At 42.5% G+C, this 20,667-nt stretch overlaps 2 protein-coding genes across 2 annotated transcripts in view; both read left to right on the top strand.

The window, feature by feature from the left end:
- The first annotated feature begins 117 nt into the window (after positions 1 to 117).
- strn4 (striatin, calmodulin binding protein 4) lies at positions 118 to 13,618 on the top strand. Its single transcript, XM_040130208.1, has 18 exons — positions 118 to 471; positions 7,608 to 7,711; positions 7,891 to 7,967; positions 8,118 to 8,196; positions 8,355 to 8,540; positions 9,008 to 9,185; positions 9,320 to 9,476; positions 10,039 to 10,134; positions 10,470 to 10,588; positions 10,687 to 10,862; positions 11,069 to 11,116; positions 11,222 to 11,343; positions 11,453 to 11,620; positions 11,712 to 11,852; positions 11,998 to 12,096; positions 12,216 to 12,302; positions 12,533 to 12,718; positions 13,244 to 13,618. Exons 1-17 carry the CDS (start codon positions 118 to 120, stop codon positions 12,700 to 12,702), a joined length of 2,361 nt encoding a protein of 786 aa, XP_039986142.1. The 3' UTR covers positions 12,703 to 12,718; positions 13,244 to 13,618.
- Positions 13,619 to 18,036: 4,418 nt separating this feature from the next.
- prkd2 (protein kinase D2) overlaps positions 18,037 to 20,667 on the top strand; it is a 35,522-nt gene continuing 32,891 nt past the window's right edge. The window contains exon 1 of the mRNA XM_040130207.1: positions 18,037 to 19,069. Coding sequence (XP_039986141.1) covers positions 18,746 to 19,069 — 324 coding nt within the window. The 5' untranslated portion in view covers positions 18,037 to 18,745. The remainder of the gene's footprint in view (positions 19,070 to 20,667) is intronic.

The following is a 20,667-nucleotide window of genomic DNA, read 5'->3' as shown; positions in this document are numbered from 1 at the left end:
AATAGTGAGGTGCTGCTGGGTTAGAAGAAGGGTACAGGGTAGTTTTTATTATTATTATTGTTCGTACACTCTGCCCTTTTCCAAGCCCTTATCCTGGCGAAAGGTTGAACGGTTAAAATGGAGGCGGACAGATCCGGCGGAGGACCAAACCCGAACTCCGGAGGCGGCAGCGGCAGCAGCAGCGGCAGCAGCGGAGCGGGGCGCAACCCAAACGGGCCCAAAGCAGCACCGGGCCAGGCGACATCAGCTGCGGCGACCGGGGCGATGGCAGCAGCAGCGGCGGCGGCGGCGGCGGCGGCAGCAGCAGCAGCAGCAGCAGCCGGGGCCATGCCCGGATCGTCGCAGCCTCGGGAGCCGCAGGACGGGGACGCGGGTATGACGCTTCCTGGGATCCTGCACTTCATCCAGTACGAGTGGGGACGCTTCCAGGCCGAGAAATACCGCTGGGAAGCTGAAAGAGACGAACTCAGGGTAAATTTGTTTATTATTTAGCCTGCGTCTGTAACGTAACGCCGAGCAAAGGCCAGAACGGATACTGCAGGACCTCCTTCAGTGTTGCTTTGTGACAGCACACATGCCCCACAATCAGTCAGTTTGAGGATGACAAAATGCTAACGGGCTAACATTGCACCTTATCATAGTGTATTGGCCAGGGTGTATTACTACTATACAGTAAACGAAAATCTGGGGACTCTATGACCTCCAGCTGATGCTCACCAAAAAACAGACGGCAACCAGAAGGCTTTAAACACAAAATAAACTATTTTCAGAAAGCTTTAATCTGTGTCTTTTGGCCCTCAAATTCCCATATAATCCTTTTCATTCCACTCACAGAGATACATACCACGAAATTGGGATACGATAGAGGTTTATGTCAGCATACAAAGCAAACAAGCTTTTTTTTTTTAAAAATTATTAAAAAAAAAAAAAAAGAAGACAGTTACTGGAGTTTAGGTGTGGTTACCTTCTTGTGTCTCCTTGATATTTATGCAGGTACACATCAAAGATATGTTTGGACCACACTCCTTTCAAGATGGTCTGTATTTTCACATGCATGTGGAAACATTCTTTGTAACGAGACAATTGTCAGGTTTTCATACACCACAGGAACATATCAAGTGATCTGTGGCTGTGCTGTTAAAAGATGGTGACAGTGTCACGCAGCTGTGGGTTCCCTGTTGTTATCATTGCGTTTGTGAATGATAGTTACTGAGAGTTGTCCGAGTGGTGTCCTTACTGAAGGAAATGCCACTGTAAAGTGAGGGCCAGTTTGAAGGTATTGCTTTTTTATTCACAAAACAATTGGCACAGAGAGAGAAAGTGCTCAGGGTGACCTTTGAACATAGGCTTCCGCTCCCTCCATGCACACCTGACAGCTAGCAGTTTTTGCACTAAATAACATCTTACTGCAAAATCCCTTCAGATGAAAGTTCCTTGAGGTATAACCTTAACAGATAGTGGTCAGTAGTAAAGAATTCATCTGTATATCTGGTTGCCTGAAAGGAAATCAACATTTTGAACTGGGGGCTGTCGCACAGATGGATTGATCGGTGGTGTGGTGTTTGAACATGACTGAAATATATGAAATGCAGTTGTATTTTTCTGTATTCTTCATACTTTTTTGACTGAGGTTATTCAGTACTTGACTGGTTATTCAGACAGTCAAGTACCCTCCTATCTATAACTACACTGGCACGTATTACTTTAAAAGCCTGACTGAATGTAAAAAATATCACGATAAAATTGACCTACCACTTACAAACACACATATATCTGTTTTCTACCTGCAGGTTAGAGAACTAGGCATGCATTCTTAAAGGTCATCAGTTTGAAACTGTGAAATCGCTTGAAAAATCTATGTGAATGTGTGAGGTCAATGCTATACAAACGCCCTTGAGCAAGGCATGAGTCCCGTAAGGGCCTCAGTTATTCGCAGGTCAGCAGCAGGAGACAGAGGCTGTACTTTGCAACTGTCCTACATGCATCCACGAAACTGTGTTAGGCAGAGCATTGCTGGGCAAGATTGTGCTTACTCATCAAATTGTTCCAGGATTTAGAAAGGTTAGGAAAACATACACACATACAAGGATGTTTTTACTCTGCGTTTGGAATGAAGAACGGTTCACCTTTTCATTCCTAAATCCTATCCGGTCTTCCTCATGTAATAATTGCTTGTAATTAGGTTGAACTATCTTCTGGAGTTCATGGGCTTGACAAAACCACAGAAAAAGAAATATCATTACCTCTCTTCTGTTACACTGCTTCTCACTTTGCCCCCAACTCAAACCTATGTAGTTATAAATAGGAGCTTGATAAAATATGGATGAACAATAACAAAGCGGCTGTGCTCACTGCTTTTATAGGCACATGTGGGGAAGAGTGGGAATGGAAGTCAGAAGCAGGCCATGTCCGTGTCTAACGTGCCATTAGTGCTTGTTATGGAACTTTGTTTACTTGTGCGCATTTGCTGCACACGGTCTGGTTTCACGGGTACAATTAGCACCACGTCCTGTGCTGAGAGAAAGAGAGGATCACTGGAGTGCCAGCCTGAAAAATTGACCTAGCTTACATTTTAACACCCACAGGCCAAAAGCCTCTGGCTTTTGTTGCCAGCATGCCTGCAGGTCTCTCAACATGCCAGTTAGCATGCCCTTTGGCAAAGTCCTGTACAGTTAGCAGCATTCTGTGCATGTGCCCATAGTAGTCTGTAACACGTGTCGCCAATGCATGACGTTTTGTGCTTTCATGGCATTCATATGGCTGGTAAGGAAGCTGAACACAAAATGTGTCAGCAACAGCAAAACCATCAACAAAGTTTGACAAACATTAACACTATCATCTTACGAATATGTGACTCTCTGTGTGGCAGTGTAAATGTCTGTAGCATAGACTGTAGCTGTGAGACTGTAACACATGTGCCATCTGTGAGCGTGTTTACGGTGCGAAAGGCCACCTGTGGTGCTGTGTCTCCAGTGACAGGCCAGGAATTAAGGCCCTCCCTGCTCTGGGCCAGGTGGGACGTCCCAGCATGACCAGGGGACCAGAGCACAGGGGACAGGTGGCAGTGGCCTTGTCCCTTCGTCCTTCAGACACCTACAAAGATTTTTCCAATGTTTTCTATCAAATGACACTATTGCTGCACTGTCTGAACAAGCCTGTAGTAATTAGCTTGTTATAATGATCTTCATTATAGTTTAATAGACAATCAGACTGTGTTGCAGACATCAAACCAAGTAACTAAAACTTTTTTTTACAAGGAAAAGGGCAGACCTTTACCTGTTCCTCTTTCCACTTTTCTCATGTCAGCTATTTAATTTTATTAAAAGTGTCAATAGTTGTGTAGAATAGATTACTGGTGACCCGGATGACATCACATCCTGTTGTGTGTGGCCCAGGGGGCCCCTGGGTACACATCTCTAATTAATAGCTCAGCGCTCTCAGCCATGACACACATATGACATCCCAATGTTATTGCAGTGTGTGCCTCCCGCCCACAGAGAGCACTCCTGCAGCACCTCTGTTATGTATTTATATATTTTTTAGTATTTTACCTTTCTTTTTTCTGTATACAATTCTGTCTGCGAAGGAATTTTTGTTGCATTTTTCAGTTTTTTTTCCCAGGTCTTTCCTCTGAAATCTTGGAAATCTCATGATTACAGACACATTCGTGACATGCAGTAATTTTTGCTTCCCGATGATTATCAAACAACTCCTAGTCAAACTTAGGCAGCTGGCCCAACTTTTTGGGATGACATTCTCAAGCTAAATACTACACACATACTCACACACTCTATGCACTCTAACACACTCCATCAAAGCACACTGTCCTAGAAAAGTTCGTTGCTCTACTTGTTGGCTCATGGATTCTCTCATGGGGATGACGGGATGAGAAGATGGAGGGTGGCCAGTGGAGGAGGAAAGCTGCCCTTGACCCGGTTCTTTAGCTAGTAGAGAGGGACTGCCAGAATAGGCTAAATGTGTCAGCTCTCCACGCTACAATAAACTCTGGAAAGGTCAGCGGCAGTAGGCCCCGTGCAGGAAAACCCACCCACAGGAAAGAGAGATCAGATGGCACGGCAGGTTTGCTCGCAACAAGGTTCCTTTGTACTTTAGGCTTTGTTAGTTTACCAGCATAATACAAGCAAATAACCGTACTGTCAGAGTGAGCTGGGGAAAATCAAATGACACCCAAAAGATTTACTAATTATTTTGTAACTCGCCGACATTGGTTGGTTTTATAGATGGAATCATATTTTACTTGAGTATAACTGTTAAAATGTTTTTTGACCTGCTGCTCCACAACTGTCTTGATTGTCTGATCCATTTTGGCTCTTTTATTTTTAAGTGTCAATCTCTTGATAAGGACACCTTTAATAGCTGGCGAATTGCCTTTCCTCTCTTCTGTTGACCTAGGTCAAACATACAGTGAAAAAAAGCATGTCCCACTTTGAACCAGGCAAACGGCAGAATAACAAGACCAGTGAGAGCTGAGAATAGTACAAAAGTGACATCTCCTCAATTAATCGCCTTAGTCTGATCAGACAGCCGGTAGTTTACGTACAATCTAATAACTGAAAGCTGCATTTGTTTTTGTCCCTAAGACAGCCAGTGTGTGCTGTGGTAAATTAATCCTCTCTTAACATAATATTTTATCCACTGAACCCTGTTACCCTGCCACTTTCACCGAGAACTACTGTAGAAAGGAAGAGCAATTAAAACAAGGTTGGAGCCTAAGAATGAGTTGGTTGTAATAGATAAAGAATGACATAAAACAATAAACCCTTTGACGTACTAATCCCTTTGTTTTGGTTACTTTTATGTATCAGGAAAAAGCAGTTCTAATAGTGTGTATTGTCATGGTCAAGGTGATTATTGGGTGTATGATTGTGTACACACACAGCCTCCTCTGTATCTTGGTCGACAAAGCTTTGTCAGGGATTTGAAGTTTTGGCCACTAGCGGGAGCCTGTCCTTCTAGGAACATAGCATGACACTGACTGACGCACGGGGGTGTGATGGTTATCTCTGTCTGTGGGCAGGTTGTAGCTCGTCTGTGTGCATGTAGGAGTAGACCAGCATGCCCTGCCCCTTAAGGGTGAGGTAGACACATTCCACATAGAGGTGGAAATTACAAAGAACTCGGCCTATTCAAAGATTTAGTTCAAGACTGAGTTGTTTTTTTTTTTTTTTTTTTTTTTGGTTAAGCAACTTCATCACTGTTCACTTCAAGACAAATTAGGGCTACATAAGAACCATTTACAAAGTGAAAAGCTCAGCAGCTACTTATCTGCAGGTAGTTGTCAGACTATAATTTTTGGTCATAGTCTTTCAGTAGGTTTTTAAGCGGGGCAGTGCATCAAGCCTGAGCTGTGGATGGTGTTTTCACTCACAGAAAAGCTACTGATTTGGACACAGATGACTCTGTGTTAAAGATGCGTTTATCTGCCCCTGTCTTGAATTTGACAAATTTTCACAGCAGACCTATCAGCAGAGCAGTTGAACTGCAAATTGCAAAGGAAATGTCACTTTCATTGTTGTGGATTCTAGGTGAGGCTTGAATCTTACGCTTATAGATTGAAGCACATTTTTTCTTTTCACCTTGAAAAATGTAATTTTAATGTGAGCTTGGATTTTTTTGCCTTTTTTTGTAGCAGGGTTCCATCTGTTTTCAACCATTTGTAGTATGCAGCATATAATTTACGTGCTGTTTTCTGATATCTGAACCTCCCATAGTATGCTACTACACAGCTAGTGCAACAGCCGAGCTCTGCTTGTATTTTAACAATACGCTTATGTCTGTTTACGTCAGACTGCAACAAGTGTTTCTGCTTCTGTGAAATATACAAACACAGTATTTCAGCTACCATTACAAAACACAACTACACAATTACTACTTGTGTGCAGCTGGAAATACTCAGCTAAATAGCTGGTGTTGCAGCTAACTCTGTGCTAGCTGCTTTTGTCAACCACATAACCACAGCAAATGGTATATTATTACATAGCAGTTTATATATAAGGCCAAGCAGATTTTTTGTTTTGTCTTCCTGGCTTGTTAAAGGAATACATTCCTGTTCAACCTATGCTGTCAGTGCTCCATACACATGGCAACAGTTAATTAATTAGTTATTTTACTTATTTTAATGACCTCAGATAATTTGCAGGAACTGAACTGCACCTCTTAGGTAATTATGTTATCTGTATTTCACAACCTTCTTAGATCATGCCTGTAGTGTTGACATGCCAGCTTTGACAATTATCTACACAGTTCTCTGATACGCATATAAAATCACAGGATCACTCATCAGGATTACTCAGCAGCAGCAGCAGCAGCAGCAGCAGTAGCAAGGTTTGCTTGGCAGATTACCCTGTGTTCCACTAGCCCTCCGTGTTGGTTACATGACTGTATGTGTATGTATGTGTGTGTCTGTGTATATGTGTGTGCTTTCCTGGGTGATTGAACACCCTCTCAAGTAGACTGAGTGCCTGCCCCATGAGATAGTGGTTATAAACTGTTCTGGTTTTAGAGAACTGCGTATGCGTGTGGGAGCAAACTCGTGGACTCGGACAGGGGCGTGCAGAGGAGAAATGGCCTGTAAAACAAGCAATATTAATGCTCCAGCACCTCTTGGCACAGAGAGAGAAAGAGAGACAGTGAAAATCCAAAACTGTTGTGCCTACTATCACTTGCATCCAAATCCTGAGAGAAGAAACGGGGTTAGGCCTTTTTAACCTACTTAAAACCGGGATGTTTTATTTTTTCCACTTATGGCATTTTTGACCTTCAAACAATACTGGGCAGGGCGTTTGCTGCCTGATTTGAATCAAAGGTTTGCTCAAAAACTCCCCACTGTAAAGCATCACCTGGCGAAAAACACAGCATGCTTGACACCTGTGTTAAATTCTTTCTAATTCAGTCCGACAGCCCTTTCACAGTTTTGTCAAGTCTTGGCAAATGATGGTTTACCCAAAGGGAAAACCTGTCTGAGGACGGTCTTGACAGTGTCGTCACTGTGCATTCTCTCCTTATCAATTTTTTTTCTTCTCCCAAAACCTCTTAATGGTATGACAGATGGCAAGAATGGGCAATGAACATCTCTTTCCTCAAGGTAAGAATTTTATCAGCTTAGTGGGGAAGGAAAAAGGAAACAGACGTAAAATGAGTGCGGAAGCACACAAAGGAAGGATGTGTCTTAAAAGAGGGTATTTGAATTTGGCTGGTCTGAGTCTTGTTTTTCCTCTTCTGCAGATGCGCAATGAGGCCTTGGTTAGGAGAAGTTAAAAATAAGAGCCCTGTTCCACAACCCTCTACTTACTCCTCTGTGTTCTCAGAAGTCATGTTTGCTATGCTCGTCACATCAAACTTTTTCCCTTCACGTTTGCGGTCTCTCCTTGTGATCTCTGTTGATATCAAATGCTTTAGTCTTGACCCCTTTATTGAGCAAGCACAGGCTTTCTTATCCAGGTACTTCAGTTAAGGCAGAGTCATAGTGTCAATCTAAATTGATTTGGCATTTATTTAGTACATGCTTATGCCTGTGGTTGTGGCACGTGTGCCTTTTTTGAAGGTATTTTGTGTCTTCCTCACCATCCTGTGTATCTTTGTTTCAGGCTCAGGTGGCGTTCCTACAGGGTGAGAGGAAAGGGCAGGAGAATATGAAACAGGACCTGGTGAGGCGGATCAAAATGCTGGAATATGCCCTCAAACAAGAGAGGTACGACAAATGTCCGGAAACGTCCTCTTTCTGTTCCTATCTCCTTACATCTGTTATCCATTCAACCAGCTATCCTAATGGTTTACGTGCTTTGCGCAGTGATTTGATAGAGAAAGATTCCTTTCTTGTATTTGCTTATAATAATGCCCCCGCGTGGTCTTTCGTGGGGCTTTTTGCAGGGCGAAGCACCAGAAGCTGAAGACAGGAAACGACCAGAGTCCCGGAGACAAGAAACCAGAAACGGAGGCAGACCAACGTATGTTTTAACCAAACACTCATATACTGTGATTTGGAAATGTTGTATTATCTACTGCGGTTGCGTCTCTCTCTGTTGAAAGTTTCTTCTTTTTTCTAGTTTTCTGCTCATGCCCTGTTGCATCACTATTGACCAATCTATTTTCTGTAGTTCCCAATGGGCCAGCTGAGTCAGACTCTGAGCCAGCTAATCAGATGTCCTGGAAGGAGGGACGACAGTTACTACGCAAGTAAGACCTCTCCGTCATGTGCTCCTTTTATCTCAGTACCATACTAATGTGTTCCATCGGTACTTCATTATCGGTGCTAAACTTGTGATCTAGACTATAGGGTTTGATTAATATGGGTATGGGTGAATATTTATGTGTTCTTTTTCTTGTGACTGTAGATATCTGGAGGAAGTGGGTTATTCAGACACCATCCTGGACATGCGGTCTAAGCGTGTGCGGTCCCTGCTCGGGCGAAGCAGCCCCGAGGCTAACGGACCCCCAACCAGTGAAACCTGCCTTGAGCCTGAGCCCCGGGCAGGTGGCGAGTCGTTGTTGGTCAGACAGATAGAGGAACAAATCAAGAGGTGAGATTGTGGAAGCGCACATACTCTCTTGACAAATCTGACAGTCTTTGTAATAATGTATTGGTGAATGGTACACTGCTATAAAAATTGCTACACTAGAAATTAGAAATAGATCTAACAAAAAAATGTGCATTTGACTAAAATAGCAGAAATATAATAGGATTGTGTACCTGTCATTGCACAGATAATATATGTACCTGTCATCGTGTACATATTTTGCCACGTAAAGATGAAATCTGAGTAGAAATATTTTAACCAAGGATAGTTTTACCAAAATTTTAATGTTTGCTCCAGGTAGGAAAGTTTAAAAAAAAGTGATACCTGCGTCCATAAAACTCATAGTTGTTGCACTCACAAAACCAGTGTAACTGAGCTCATCCCACTTTAAGGTCTTGTCCTAAATAATGTTTTTATTCTTTCAATTTAATATGGAGGGGACAGACTATAAAGGGTGCGTCTCTTTGTAGGAATGCGGGCAAGGAAAGCTCTAAGGAACGTCTGGGAAGCTCGGTGCTGGATAAGATCCCCTTCCTGCATGGCTGTGAGGAGGATGATGAAGACGACAGTGACGAGGAAGATGACTTCCAAGGCATGGCCACTGACTGCATCGATGGACCATGCAAGAACAAAAAGTCACGTGTAAAGGTATGATCAGTGATTATGAATGAAATCAGGTGGAACCGAGACTAAAAGAATGACAAACAATAAACATCAAACTACAGTACTTTCATGACTTATCGTATACTTAACCGTGTTCTCTGCACTGTTCTCATGTCCAGATGGGTTCGGAGCCCATGACTACAGACCTGGACCCAGAGGATGAGGAAGATGAAGATGACTCAGAAGATGCCCTCGGAGAATTTGACTTCCTGGGCTCGGGGGAGGATGGGGAGGGGGCGGGAGAGGCCCGGATCTCGGGGGACGGACGGGAGCTAGGTACGCTGTTGCCATAGCAACAACATCAGCATCAGCACTGCCAGAATCACTGCCACCAGTGTATTTGGCTTTTTTGCCCCCCCCTTTTACCCCTTGGTCACCCTTTTATCTTTTACTTCTCATGTGTGTTGGCATCTCTTCTTGTCAATAAAACCAGCCTCTTTTCCCAACCACCCGTCTCTCTGTCCTGTTTCACGAGCTGTCAGTCTGTGACTCTTCAGAGCTGTGTAGCTGTCATCTCTGTCTGTAGATGTATTTTCTGTGGGCCGCGGTCATTTCAAAGGTTACCACGCATGCTGCCTTCTCTTTTTATATGTCCACATTTCATTCTTTGAGTCATATTTACACTGTAGTCCTGTGCTTTAATTGATTTCATCCTCTCACAAAAAGAATTTGTAAAATTGTATGAGTATATGTTATGCATTTAAAGAATGAAGTCTATCTTTTTGCCTCCGTCTACATTCGTCTGTCTCTCATTTGTCCGTCTGCTGGCCTCTTCGCCCTTCCTCCGTCTCTCTGCATGACTGGATGTTTTGTGTCTCTCTCCTCTTGCCGGGTTCAGAGAACCGCAGGAACAAGTTACAAGGCATGATGTCGGACTTCCCCCCTAAACCTACCCCGCCCCCTACTGTATCGGGACAGGCTCGCTCCGGTGAAGGTAAGGCTTCCCCATCAAATATGCCCCATAGAAAAAGTGTTCTTCCTCAGACACTCCTGTATCCCAAACCCATGATTTTACCTTAGACGTTCAATCTTAAATTTAGATGCTGTCTTGTCTCAGCGTAGGAGTACTCTTACAAAGTTGCTCCTACACCTATAAATATTCCCACTGGTGCACAGTGCGGGAGTAAGGCAACAGGATGAATGGACTCTTTCCAAGGAGATCTAAGATTCATTGCTATATTCTACAGTTATCTCAGTCTGTATTTATAGGGCCATGACGTTTTGTCAAGATGCGGCAGTAACTTGTGTTTTTCCACCTCCAACCTGCAGGTGGCGCCCTGGGTTTCTCCTCTGATGTCTTCATCATGGATGCTGTTGGAGGAGGGGACATGAACCTTGGTGAACTGGCTGATCTCACTGTTGCCAATGACAATGATCTCTCCATGGATGTAATTACACATTTATTTTCGTCAACAAACAGGATGTAGGCCAGTCCACATCTGCACACTCAAAATATGTGAATGTTCACTCTTTTCAAATGTATCAGATGCAGGATAACAGAGAGGAGTTTAAGAAGACATGGAACCCTCGTTTCACACTACGCAGCCACTTTGATGCCATCCGCGCTTTGACCTTTCACCCCAGCCAAGCAGTGCTGCTCTCAGCCTCTGAGGATGGAACACTAAAACTGTGGAACCTCAACAAGGCCATGCACTCTAAAAAGTAAGAACCCTGAGATCCACAGGGAGTTGAAGTGGAGAAAAAATTGAGAACAAGGAATTAATTTATAAAGCACCTCTTATACATATAACATGTCAGTTCAAAGGCTTTCCAAGCAGAAGTAGGACAGATAAAGCACACATGTAAAATCAAACACAGCTGAGAAATAAAACTAAGCAGCAAATTAAAAAGACCGTGTCCCTCCACAGGAACGCAGCTCTGGATGTTGAGCCCATCTATACATTTAGAGCGCACAGGTGAGTTGAGTCTGACACAAATACAAATTCACACCCCGTGCACAAACCTGTCCCTGACAGACAAAGATGCAGTGTAATCACTGATGTCTTCCTGTTGTTGTCTAGTGGAGCTGTTCTTTCACTGACCATGGGTGAGGATGGAGAATCCTGCTACAGCGGAGGTCTAGATGGAACCATTAGGTGTTGGAAGATGCCAGACCTCAATGTGGATCCTTATGATAATTATGGTCAGTCATTCCCAACTGAGTATTTAGCAGTCACCAAGTAATACTAATACCCCTGTATAGAAGTCTAGTCGTCAGGTTTTTTTAAATATATGTGTTTTTGTCCATCCAGATCCTGGCATCGAGAGCAGTGTGCTAGCAGGCCACGAGGACAGTGTCTGGGGTCTGACTTACTCAGCAGTTCACCATCGTCTTGCATCATGCTCAGCCGATGGCACCATTCGCATCTGGGACCCTCAGAACTCGTCTCCTTGCCTGTCTGTCTTCAATAAGGAGAGAGGTAGACATCTGTGCTGAATGCGCAGATTCGCTGTTGAGCTTTTGTATTGAGTCCATGCTCCACAACTTTTTCATCTCCTGTCTTTTCTCAGAGCACGGAACACCCACCTCAGTGGCTTTTGTGGCTACTGACCCCAACCAGGTGGTGGTGTCATTTGACGGTGGTGAGACACTGCTCTATGACCTAAACACAGAGCAGAGCATCACTGCGCTAGAGACACAGATCAAGGATGGTATGTTGATGGAGCACAATACCCAATTAATCACCCATTCAGAGACAAGTTAAAAATGATAATTAATTAAAAAAAAAAATTAATTTATAAAAAAAAAAACAGATTAGATTTAAATTTTAATAGAGTTGTTTGTGTTCTTTTGCAGGTAGTGAGCTGATCAACCGAGTGGTCAGTCACCCATCTGAGCCCGTCTCCATCACTGCACACGAGAACCGCACCATCCGCTTCCTGGACAATAAGACAGGTATCTGCAGGAGATGCTTTTTTTTTTTCTACTGGTCATCTGTTAGTTACCTCTGTAGACCTACTTTTTTTCTGGGATGTGAATGCATGTAAGTAAGCTCGCTTTGTGTGTTCGTACAGGCAAAGTTATCCACTCAATGGTGGCTCACCTGGATGCGGTCACCTGTCTTACTACAGACCCTAAAGGCACTTACCTCATCTCTGGCAGTGAGTACCACTCAGCGTTACTTTGTCCTTATTTAGCTGAACATCTTCGAATCGGGCTTCCTTTTCATGAGATGAAGACAGTACAAGGTTATTTATGCAATAAAAAAATGTTAAAAAAAAAAAATTGCTCTTTCAGCATCAAACTCAGAAAAGGGAGGGTCAAGTTTAGACTGAAACAATCAGAAATCCTCTGTACAGTTTACAGTCTTGGCTAAAATTGCCCCCTGCAGGCCACGACTGCTCGGTGCGCCTGTGGATGCTGGACAACAGAACGTGCGTGCAGGAGATCACAGCCCACAGGAAGAAGCACGACGAGGCCATTCATGACGTGGCCTTCCACTCTTCCCAGCCCTTCATCGCCAGCGCTGGCGCCGACGCACTTGCCAAGATCTTTGTCTGACAAAATCGTCATTCTGGTGAGAAGGCTGGAGTGTGGAGTTTAATTTTGAGAACGCGCACACAGTGAGACGCAGACCAGTGTGAGCTCTGATACAAATCCATCAAGATTAAGAGATTAGGTTGTAGAACTCTTCACTCTCAACACATACTCTCAAATATGATAAGCTTTATCCCACTATCATTAAAAAAAATACTATATTTAATCTATAACTATATTTAACAAACGGTCACTCCATGAATTTTACCCATAAATTTCAATTTATTATATATGGTTAGTCCTCCTTAGCCTGTTTAAAAACAAATCCATATAATGTGTTTTGTGTTTCCGAGGTTATTTCTTTCATATTTTTGACAGAAAGCCATCATTTTTATTTATTTTTTTATTTTTTTAATGTGATCTGTTTTATCTCTAAACTAAATGACCAAATCAGGGATGTTTTTTATTACATGGGACCTAATACATTTTGTCTTTATGTTAGTGCCCTCTGCAGTTTTGAATTTCTGTTGGTCTAACTTTGTTTTTGTTTTTTTCTGCCTTTTAGAGTCCTACAACCACAACTGGGCCAAAAGAGACTGAAGACTACAGTGGACAAATTTCATTTGCTTACAAACACACACACACACACACACACACACACACACACACACACACACACACACACACACACACACACACGTATATACAAACACACACACACACACACACACTTGTCCTGCACCCCACTGGCTGGGTCATCGCCACAGGACGTCACCTCCCCCTTGATTCCTCACTGTTCTCTGATGCCTCAGTGACTTCTTGTAATACTAATCACACTGCTTTTTTATAACTTTAACGGCTCCGTTTTCAAATAATCATATCTGGAGTAACAGTTTTCTACACTACACTACAATATTCTGTTTTACTTTTTTTTTTTTTTTTTTCAGTCTGCCAGCAGTTATTAAAACGCACCGTGTGTGTGTGTGTGTGTGTGTGTGTGTGTGTGTGTGTGTGTGTGTGTGTGTGTGTGTGTGTGTGTGTGTGTGTGTGTGTGTTTCTGTGGCTGCTGACACGCTACTCACATTTCACCGAGAACCACAGAGGAAACACTCAAACTGCACAGCACACACAGTGCACAAATGCACCGTTGCATTTCATTTGAGATTTTTTTTTTTGATAGTTGCTAAATTGCTTGTTTTGTAACATACATATGTAGGCATGATTTTAAAACAGTAACTGTTCCCAATGTTGGAAGAAAACACCTGACCAACCCCTGCATTGGGAATCAATGTGTTACATTCCAAAGACTCCAGGGGTAGAGTGTGTGTGGTGGTGTATTTGGGGGTGGAGAATGTTTAACTTAGTTGTGTGTGTGATGTGAGGAGGCACTAGACAGTCGCTAACCACTTTTGAACATAGCTTTAATTTCAACTTTTATCACCAAGACACCAAGTCTCATTGTATGTCTGAGTATTATAGCGTCCCATGATTCTGCCTCTACTTATGTATGTGTGTGAGATTAAAAGTCACTCTGCTGTACAAGATAAATGAACATATTTACACAATCATGGTCCATTTCTACAGACTCGACTCTGCAGACTGATGCTGTCACACCATATTAACCAGCTAAAGATAGATATCATGAGAGCACAGTTAATGTCTATAGATTACAGTGTGAGTGTGAGGCCAGTTTGCATACTCTCAACAAATGACGCAGATTGTGTCATTTGGTGCTTTTTACTATACAGAAGAGTGTGTGTGTTTGTGTGTGTGTGTGTGTGTGTGTGTGTACGCGCGCACTAGTTAAATCACGGTGCTATGAAAGACCTCGTCAGTCTTGAGTCAGAATCAGGGACCTGTTTTTGTGTGTGTACGTGTGAAAAAGAGAGAGTATGTGGTTCTCACTCATCGGGCTACTATAGATGTACATCGAGTGAATCAACTTTTCCAATGACATTTCATTGTTGAATCATTTCATTAGTCACGGTCACATTTCAGAATTAACGTCACTGTTGATTTTTCTCATTAGAGGGATGTGAATAATGTCGGCATTGATCGGTTCAGGCGTGAGGAGTGTACAGAGCTGATGATAATTATATTACTCTGAGGACACACGGACACGGACTGAAATGGTTTCCTCAGATGAGAGCTGTTCAGATCATTTTTTTTAAATTTCATCTTGAAGTTGGTGCGAGTTTGTAGGTGTGTATTTATTCAGGCTGTCGAAAAAGATTCACCTTCAGTTGTGCGTTGAGGTTCTCTTATTGTTTGACGGGCATCCGTTGCACAGTAGCACATTACCCAGAGAGCTAATGATGTGAAGCTGTTCTGCTCTTTCTGAAGAGGCATGCTGGGAGAAGTAGGTCCAGGGGGGGAAAAAAAGGAGAAAGTCCATTCTAAATTCAAACACTTCTGTGAGAAAAATAAAAAGAAAGTATTGATTGAAGATGTGTGGCTGTAAGTAACATGATTTCAGCACCTAATCTGTCTTGCTGAGTTGCCCCCTAACAGCTGACCTGACTTCAAATTACTTTACTGGTAATGTTATCCTATTACCTCAAGAAGACTGATAAAATTTGTTTTTACCCTCCTCCTCCTTAAGATTACAGGGTCACTCTAGGGGTCAGACATCAGATCTAAATTTTCAAAGTAGCCTAGAGGTCAATACTCCTCTCCTAATCACTGGGGACACCAGACTTTATAGTTCAGATGTGTTTTTTCTCAAACAGGGTGGTGGACTTTGTCTGGAATTAGACAAGATGTTATTCCACTGTACATCATCTTTTTGAAATGAATTTGTCAAAGAGAACAACCAGGTGCAACTACATTCTTGCACTGCTTCTGGGCAAAACGTCCTGTTATCACATTTAATTACTATTTGGCTCCACGTTGCACTACATCTAATAGTGGATGCGGTTGCTTAGGAGTGGTTATAGACAGACAGGGTGCAGAGATAATGTTTTTCGGGTACTTCTAATACGATCCGGAGTAAATACTACAAGGGTGGAACCTGCTGTGGCTCACAGTTTTTTTTTGATAGTGAGAGTCACTGATGGTTTCTTTTCACTCTGAGCTACTGTGTCCCCTCTCTGAGAATGAAGATGAATCAGTATGACGCATCAGAAAAGAAAAAGAAATCGAAACAGAGGTTGTAAATGATGACTAGAGATGCCATTATGTGCTGTAAATGTCCATCATTTCCTTTTCTTTCTTGAATTTCTTTTCTTTGATTATGAATATGATTATTAAGATGTAAGAATACTGTAGTATCATAAGTGAATCATTCTTCCTTGCTAGGCATAGAACTTGCTTGTGATTGATAATGGCAATGTATAACTTGTAAAAAAGTAAAATGATTAAAAAACATGAAAAATGAAGAAAATAAGTTAAAAAAAAAAATTCTGTTACCAGTCAGAGGCCAAGGTAAAGGACTCTCATTTCTTTTGTGTTTTTATTTTTTTATTAGCAAATTATCACTGTGTGATATTTTGTACATCATATTAAGCTGTATTCAAACTATTTCCTCTAACTACAAGGGATAAGAGACCTGCTTTTTATTAATTTTGTTTTATTATATATTTTTGAACTGCATTCTAGCTTGTATCAAATGACTTTCTCTTTTTGTTTACGGGTCCCCTGTTGTATGTCATTAAGGAAGAAAAAACACAAAATTAAGATTTTTGTACAGTGAATTCAGAGTTCTGGTTTGTGTTGTCTTTCTTGCCTCCTAGGTTTAACAAACTTGCAAAAAACAACCGCAAGCGTGGAAGTATCGTCCCTTACATGTATGAAAATACACAGTAGAAGCACCCTAATGGAATACTACTGATACATGCAGCTGTCCAAAATGACATATAGTAACTGAAACTAGTAAATAAGACGATTTTTAACCATCTCACTTAGATACAGAGAACCCCTTCTTTAACTTTTTGTCTGGCCAATGGCTTCAGGCCCTGTGTCAGCCACATGAAACATTGGGATCTAACTTGCATAACCCAGCCAGCTGTTTTCAAAGGCAGGGTTGCGCTCCCTATGACGACTAAACTAATATGAAAAAAATGATGGAGTGCTCCTCTAAATTCAGCCCTCCAAAATCTCACCGAGTAACTGGAACCAGAAAATGAGAAATTCTTCAACAGTGGTTTAGTTTTTAGAGAGAGCCCATCTTTCAGTTGCCCCATCACAGCTCAGGTGCTATGCCAAGGATTAGCTTAGCCAACCTACCAGCTTCAGCCGTGCTCCCCTGAGGCCGACTGCACTCAAAAGAGTAAGTTATAATTCAGCCTTACATACATTAAAAAAAGTACGTGATACATATTTGGCAAGTGTTATACCTTGGCTCTAAATCTTTATATTTTGTTCCCCCCTTAATGGAACATAGCTTTATGTCATGAAACTACACCTGATTGTTAAGGTCCTTTTTCCTGTGGTTACACACCAAGTAGTAATATGTGATAAAATCTTCAGGTAAACTGGCAACAAAGCAGCCCTATGGCCACATCTCTACTGCATCCAACTGTATCAAACATTGCCCTCTTGTGGTGGAAAGTAGAATCCCAGCAAACACTGATTGCAGCTGCTGAGTTATTCAAGTCTCTTGTCACATCACTATTCCGGCTGAGTGCAGTTGCCTGTGGTTACTTGGTTTTAATGAATTGATAATTGCGAGACTGCTTCACAGAGATAATCACAGTATAATAGTCCTGGGAGGAGGATAAGTCGAAGAGGATGAACTTAATGTGGTTAGTGAGTTGCAATATTACCATCTAGGGTGGTTTTCATTACCGAAGGTAGAAAGTCACTCTTTTCATTTGCATGCTTCCTCTGAAAGATGAGAGTGGTGGTGCAGAGTCACAGTCGTGCTAAAGATTTTGGTAACCAAGTCTGATTTCTAAGCATACTGTTCTGCGAAGTACAAGTATCTTGCCATAAAAGTTCCCCATTTTACTGAAACCTTCTGTCAGCGTTGCATGAAAACAACTTTGCAATAAGTGTGTTCCTATTATGCAGTACGGGAGAGTTGTGTCTACCATAAATGCACAGAGAAAAAGTGTTACAGCTTAAAAATAAGGCAGGAAAGCAGTTTCATGGGGGGAAAGAAAGAGGCTAAAGCAGCGAGAGGGAAGATGAGGAAGAGATGGAAGGGTTTTGGAACGAGGAGTTGCCCCTTCAGGCAATGTAAGAGGATCTTTGCTGGCCTCATCTTAGGGAGGGAGCAAACAAGACCGATAACTCCAAACCAAGGAAGGGAGTGAGAAAGAGGAAAGGGAGGAGGGGGAAGCCTGGGAGTAGGGAGTCATAGGGCGGGACTTTCTGAGTGTCTATTGGTTTCACGCTGTGTCAGTCATTTCACTTCCTCCTTGGCTGTGGCAAGAACATAGATGAGAGGGCAGGAGGGAGGGGGAGAGGGAGGTGCCCTCAGACAGATCTCTCTCTCTCTGCTTTTTCACAAAAAAACACTCAACTGGGGCTGAAACTGAAACGACTCGTAAAAGGAGTGCAGTCTCTTGCTCTCCTTCTTTCTCACAGTTTCCTGTTTAAGGAGGCCATTTTGTAACTTAGCCGGGGGAAGAGCACAACAAAGTTTGGCATTGTTTTTGTCTTTTCTCTCCCACAGTTGGGAGTTTCACAATCAGCTTTGGACTTTCTCCTATGCAGAACAACTACTTTGGGCAAGGGAGGTGAAGCAGCAGGAGGGAGGGTGTGTTTCTCCCTCAGTGTATCTTTCTTTCACACACATTGCTCATGCTTGCCATGCCTGGACAATAAAAGAAGTGACGACGAGAGAGCGTGACAGAAGTGGCAGACAGGAGGAAAAACGGCCGCTTCCTGGATAAGGATTTCTTCCTTGATCCACTGGGAGGGGGTGGACACAAGAAACAGAGGAACCGGGACTCCGTGCTCAGTGTCCGTGTGTGTGTCCATGTTTCAGTGTGTACACCACTCTCCCTTCAACTGAGACAGTTTGAATGAGTGCGGGTTTTCTGAGAACTCTAGACTGCACCTGGGCGTGTGTTGGTGAGCGTGTATGTTGAGAGCCTCAGGCAGCCAGCAGACAGGACTCTGAATGGCTAACGCTAGCCCTTGTATGCCCTCAGGGGCCATGGCCCAGGTCTTCTTCCCTCCTGGGGGCTCCTCACCACCAGGCTCAGCTGTGATGCAGCAGACCCCCATATCCATGCCCTCTATGCCCGCTCAAGGTGGCTTTCCTGTGATGGACTTGACACCGATGCAGGGTCCTGGTGGAGCCGTGATGCCCTCGGTGCCTCCCACTCCAGCAGGGGTGTCCTTCATCATCCAGATTGGCCTGACCAGAGAATCTGTCCTGATGCCCCAAACTGCTGACCTGGCCTATGTGAAACAAATTGCCTGCTCCATTGTTGACACCAAGGTAGGAAATGTGTGAGTGTCGGTGCGAACTGGGGAGGGTGGCATGTCAGGTAAAACTGGGCATATGTTTTCTCCAGGTGGAAAGCTGTTTATGTGCGGGGCGCTCGTGCCACGCTTTCATATCTCTTTCTAAGCTGCTTTTCAGATGAGCAGTTGAAGTTGTACACTTACTTTTTCTCTCTTTCACTCTCTGTTTTTGTGCCGCAGTCTCCCACAACTCTTGCACTCTAATGTTCACATAGGTAAATGAAGGGGTTTCAACATGAAAGCGGACAAAGTGTTTGAACAGAGATCTGTCACAGACTCTGAGGAAATATACAAAATGAAACATTTTCCTCTGCTCTAATTATAGCAATTAGCATTTCTCCCTCACACAGTTGGAAGAGAACACTGAGTTCAATTAGGCTTTGTTATGCCACATCTAGCACAGCAGCCTAGCAGAGAGCTGTTTGATGGGCTTAGTGTTTGAGACAGGGACACAGTCACTTTCATCCGGCTGTTCACCCATGTGCAAAACGTGTGCTATACATGAAACAACAGTTTAAAAGGAGGAAATACAGGTCAATAATTGCAGTACTTTGAGGGGAAAAAAAGCAAGCATGTCTCAACATGCATTTAATAAACAGATCCACTTGTTGAGGAGCACCTTCACTCTATTTTCCATCAGTTAAACAGACTGAAAGTGTGAAGCCAGAAGCCAAAATATAAATTATATCCTCAATGCTTCTCTTTGTCAGTAGGAAAAGTCCTAAATGTCTGTGACCTTTTTAACTTTTTTGATGTGAAAAGTCCCTTTCACTTCTCCTCAATGCAACTTCAGAGGTTTTTGCATTTCATGCCAAAGGAGCACATTTGGCTAAATTTAGTCTCTTTGCTGAGCACTTCATTGATTTCTTTCTTTATTTATTTCTTTCTCTCTCTATTTCTTTCTGTTTCTCTTTTGTTTAGTTGTCACTGATAACTTTTGAGATATGTGTTTGTAAAACCTTTAGATCTTTGTGATGGACAAGGCCCTAAATAAGGTCAAGAACCTGGCCTGTTTTTACATTTAGTGGTGCAAACATTTCTCAAAGAGACAATTCTTCTATAGCTTGGAGTTTAAATTAATCTATGTTCACAATGTTTTTACTGTTTGTCTGCGGCAGCATTACATTTTTGACTAATCAAATAATACTACAGTATTAAAATGTGGCATTCAGCATTTTAACTATATTAAATAATGTTCACAATTGACTTTGAAATATTAGTATAATTACCAAAATTGAAAAAAAAAAAAAAACTACCATTCAGAAGATTTGCAACCTCTCCACTGTGTTTTACATTGGTTCACAATGTACAACACAAGGAGGGCGCTCGTTTCTAGAACAAACTTCCGAGATTTAATGTGACTTTCTCAGGAGGTAGTAGGTGGAATGAATAAAAGACCACTACTTTATCTTTTTTATTAAACTGAGAAATAAAACTAAAAAAAAAAGGGTTGGGTAGGAAAGAGAAGTACTGACATCCTCTTTGCAACAGGAAGCAATGAGCGTTATGGGAAATACAGTCTTTATTTGAGAACTGCCAGCACTAATTCATTCAGCTATATAGGGCCACCAA

The sequence above is a fragment of the Xiphias gladius genome, chromosome 7 (assembly GCF_016859285.1).
Source record: "Xiphias gladius isolate SHS-SW01 ecotype Sanya breed wild chromosome 7, ASM1685928v1, whole genome shotgun sequence".
In the NCBI taxonomy this organism is placed as follows: domain Eukaryota; kingdom Metazoa; phylum Chordata; class Actinopteri; order Istiophoriformes; family Xiphiidae; genus Xiphias; species Xiphias gladius.
This window is presented reverse-complemented; position numbering and strand designations above follow the sequence as displayed.

Bases quoted from the DNA above. Each gene is read 5' to 3' on its own strand.
- strn4 (XM_040130208.1), top strand. From the start codon at position 118: ATGGAGGCGGACAGATCCGGCGGAGGACCAAACCCGAACTCCGGAGGC. The intron at 472-7,607 runs GTAAATTTGTTT...TCTTTGTTTCAG, and splicing joins CTGAAAGAGACGAACTCAGG to GCTCAGGTGGCGTTCCTACA. The intron at 12,097-12,215 runs GTATCTGCAGGA...GTGTTCGTACAG, and splicing joins CTTCCTGGACAATAAGACAG to GCAAAGTTATCCACTCAATG.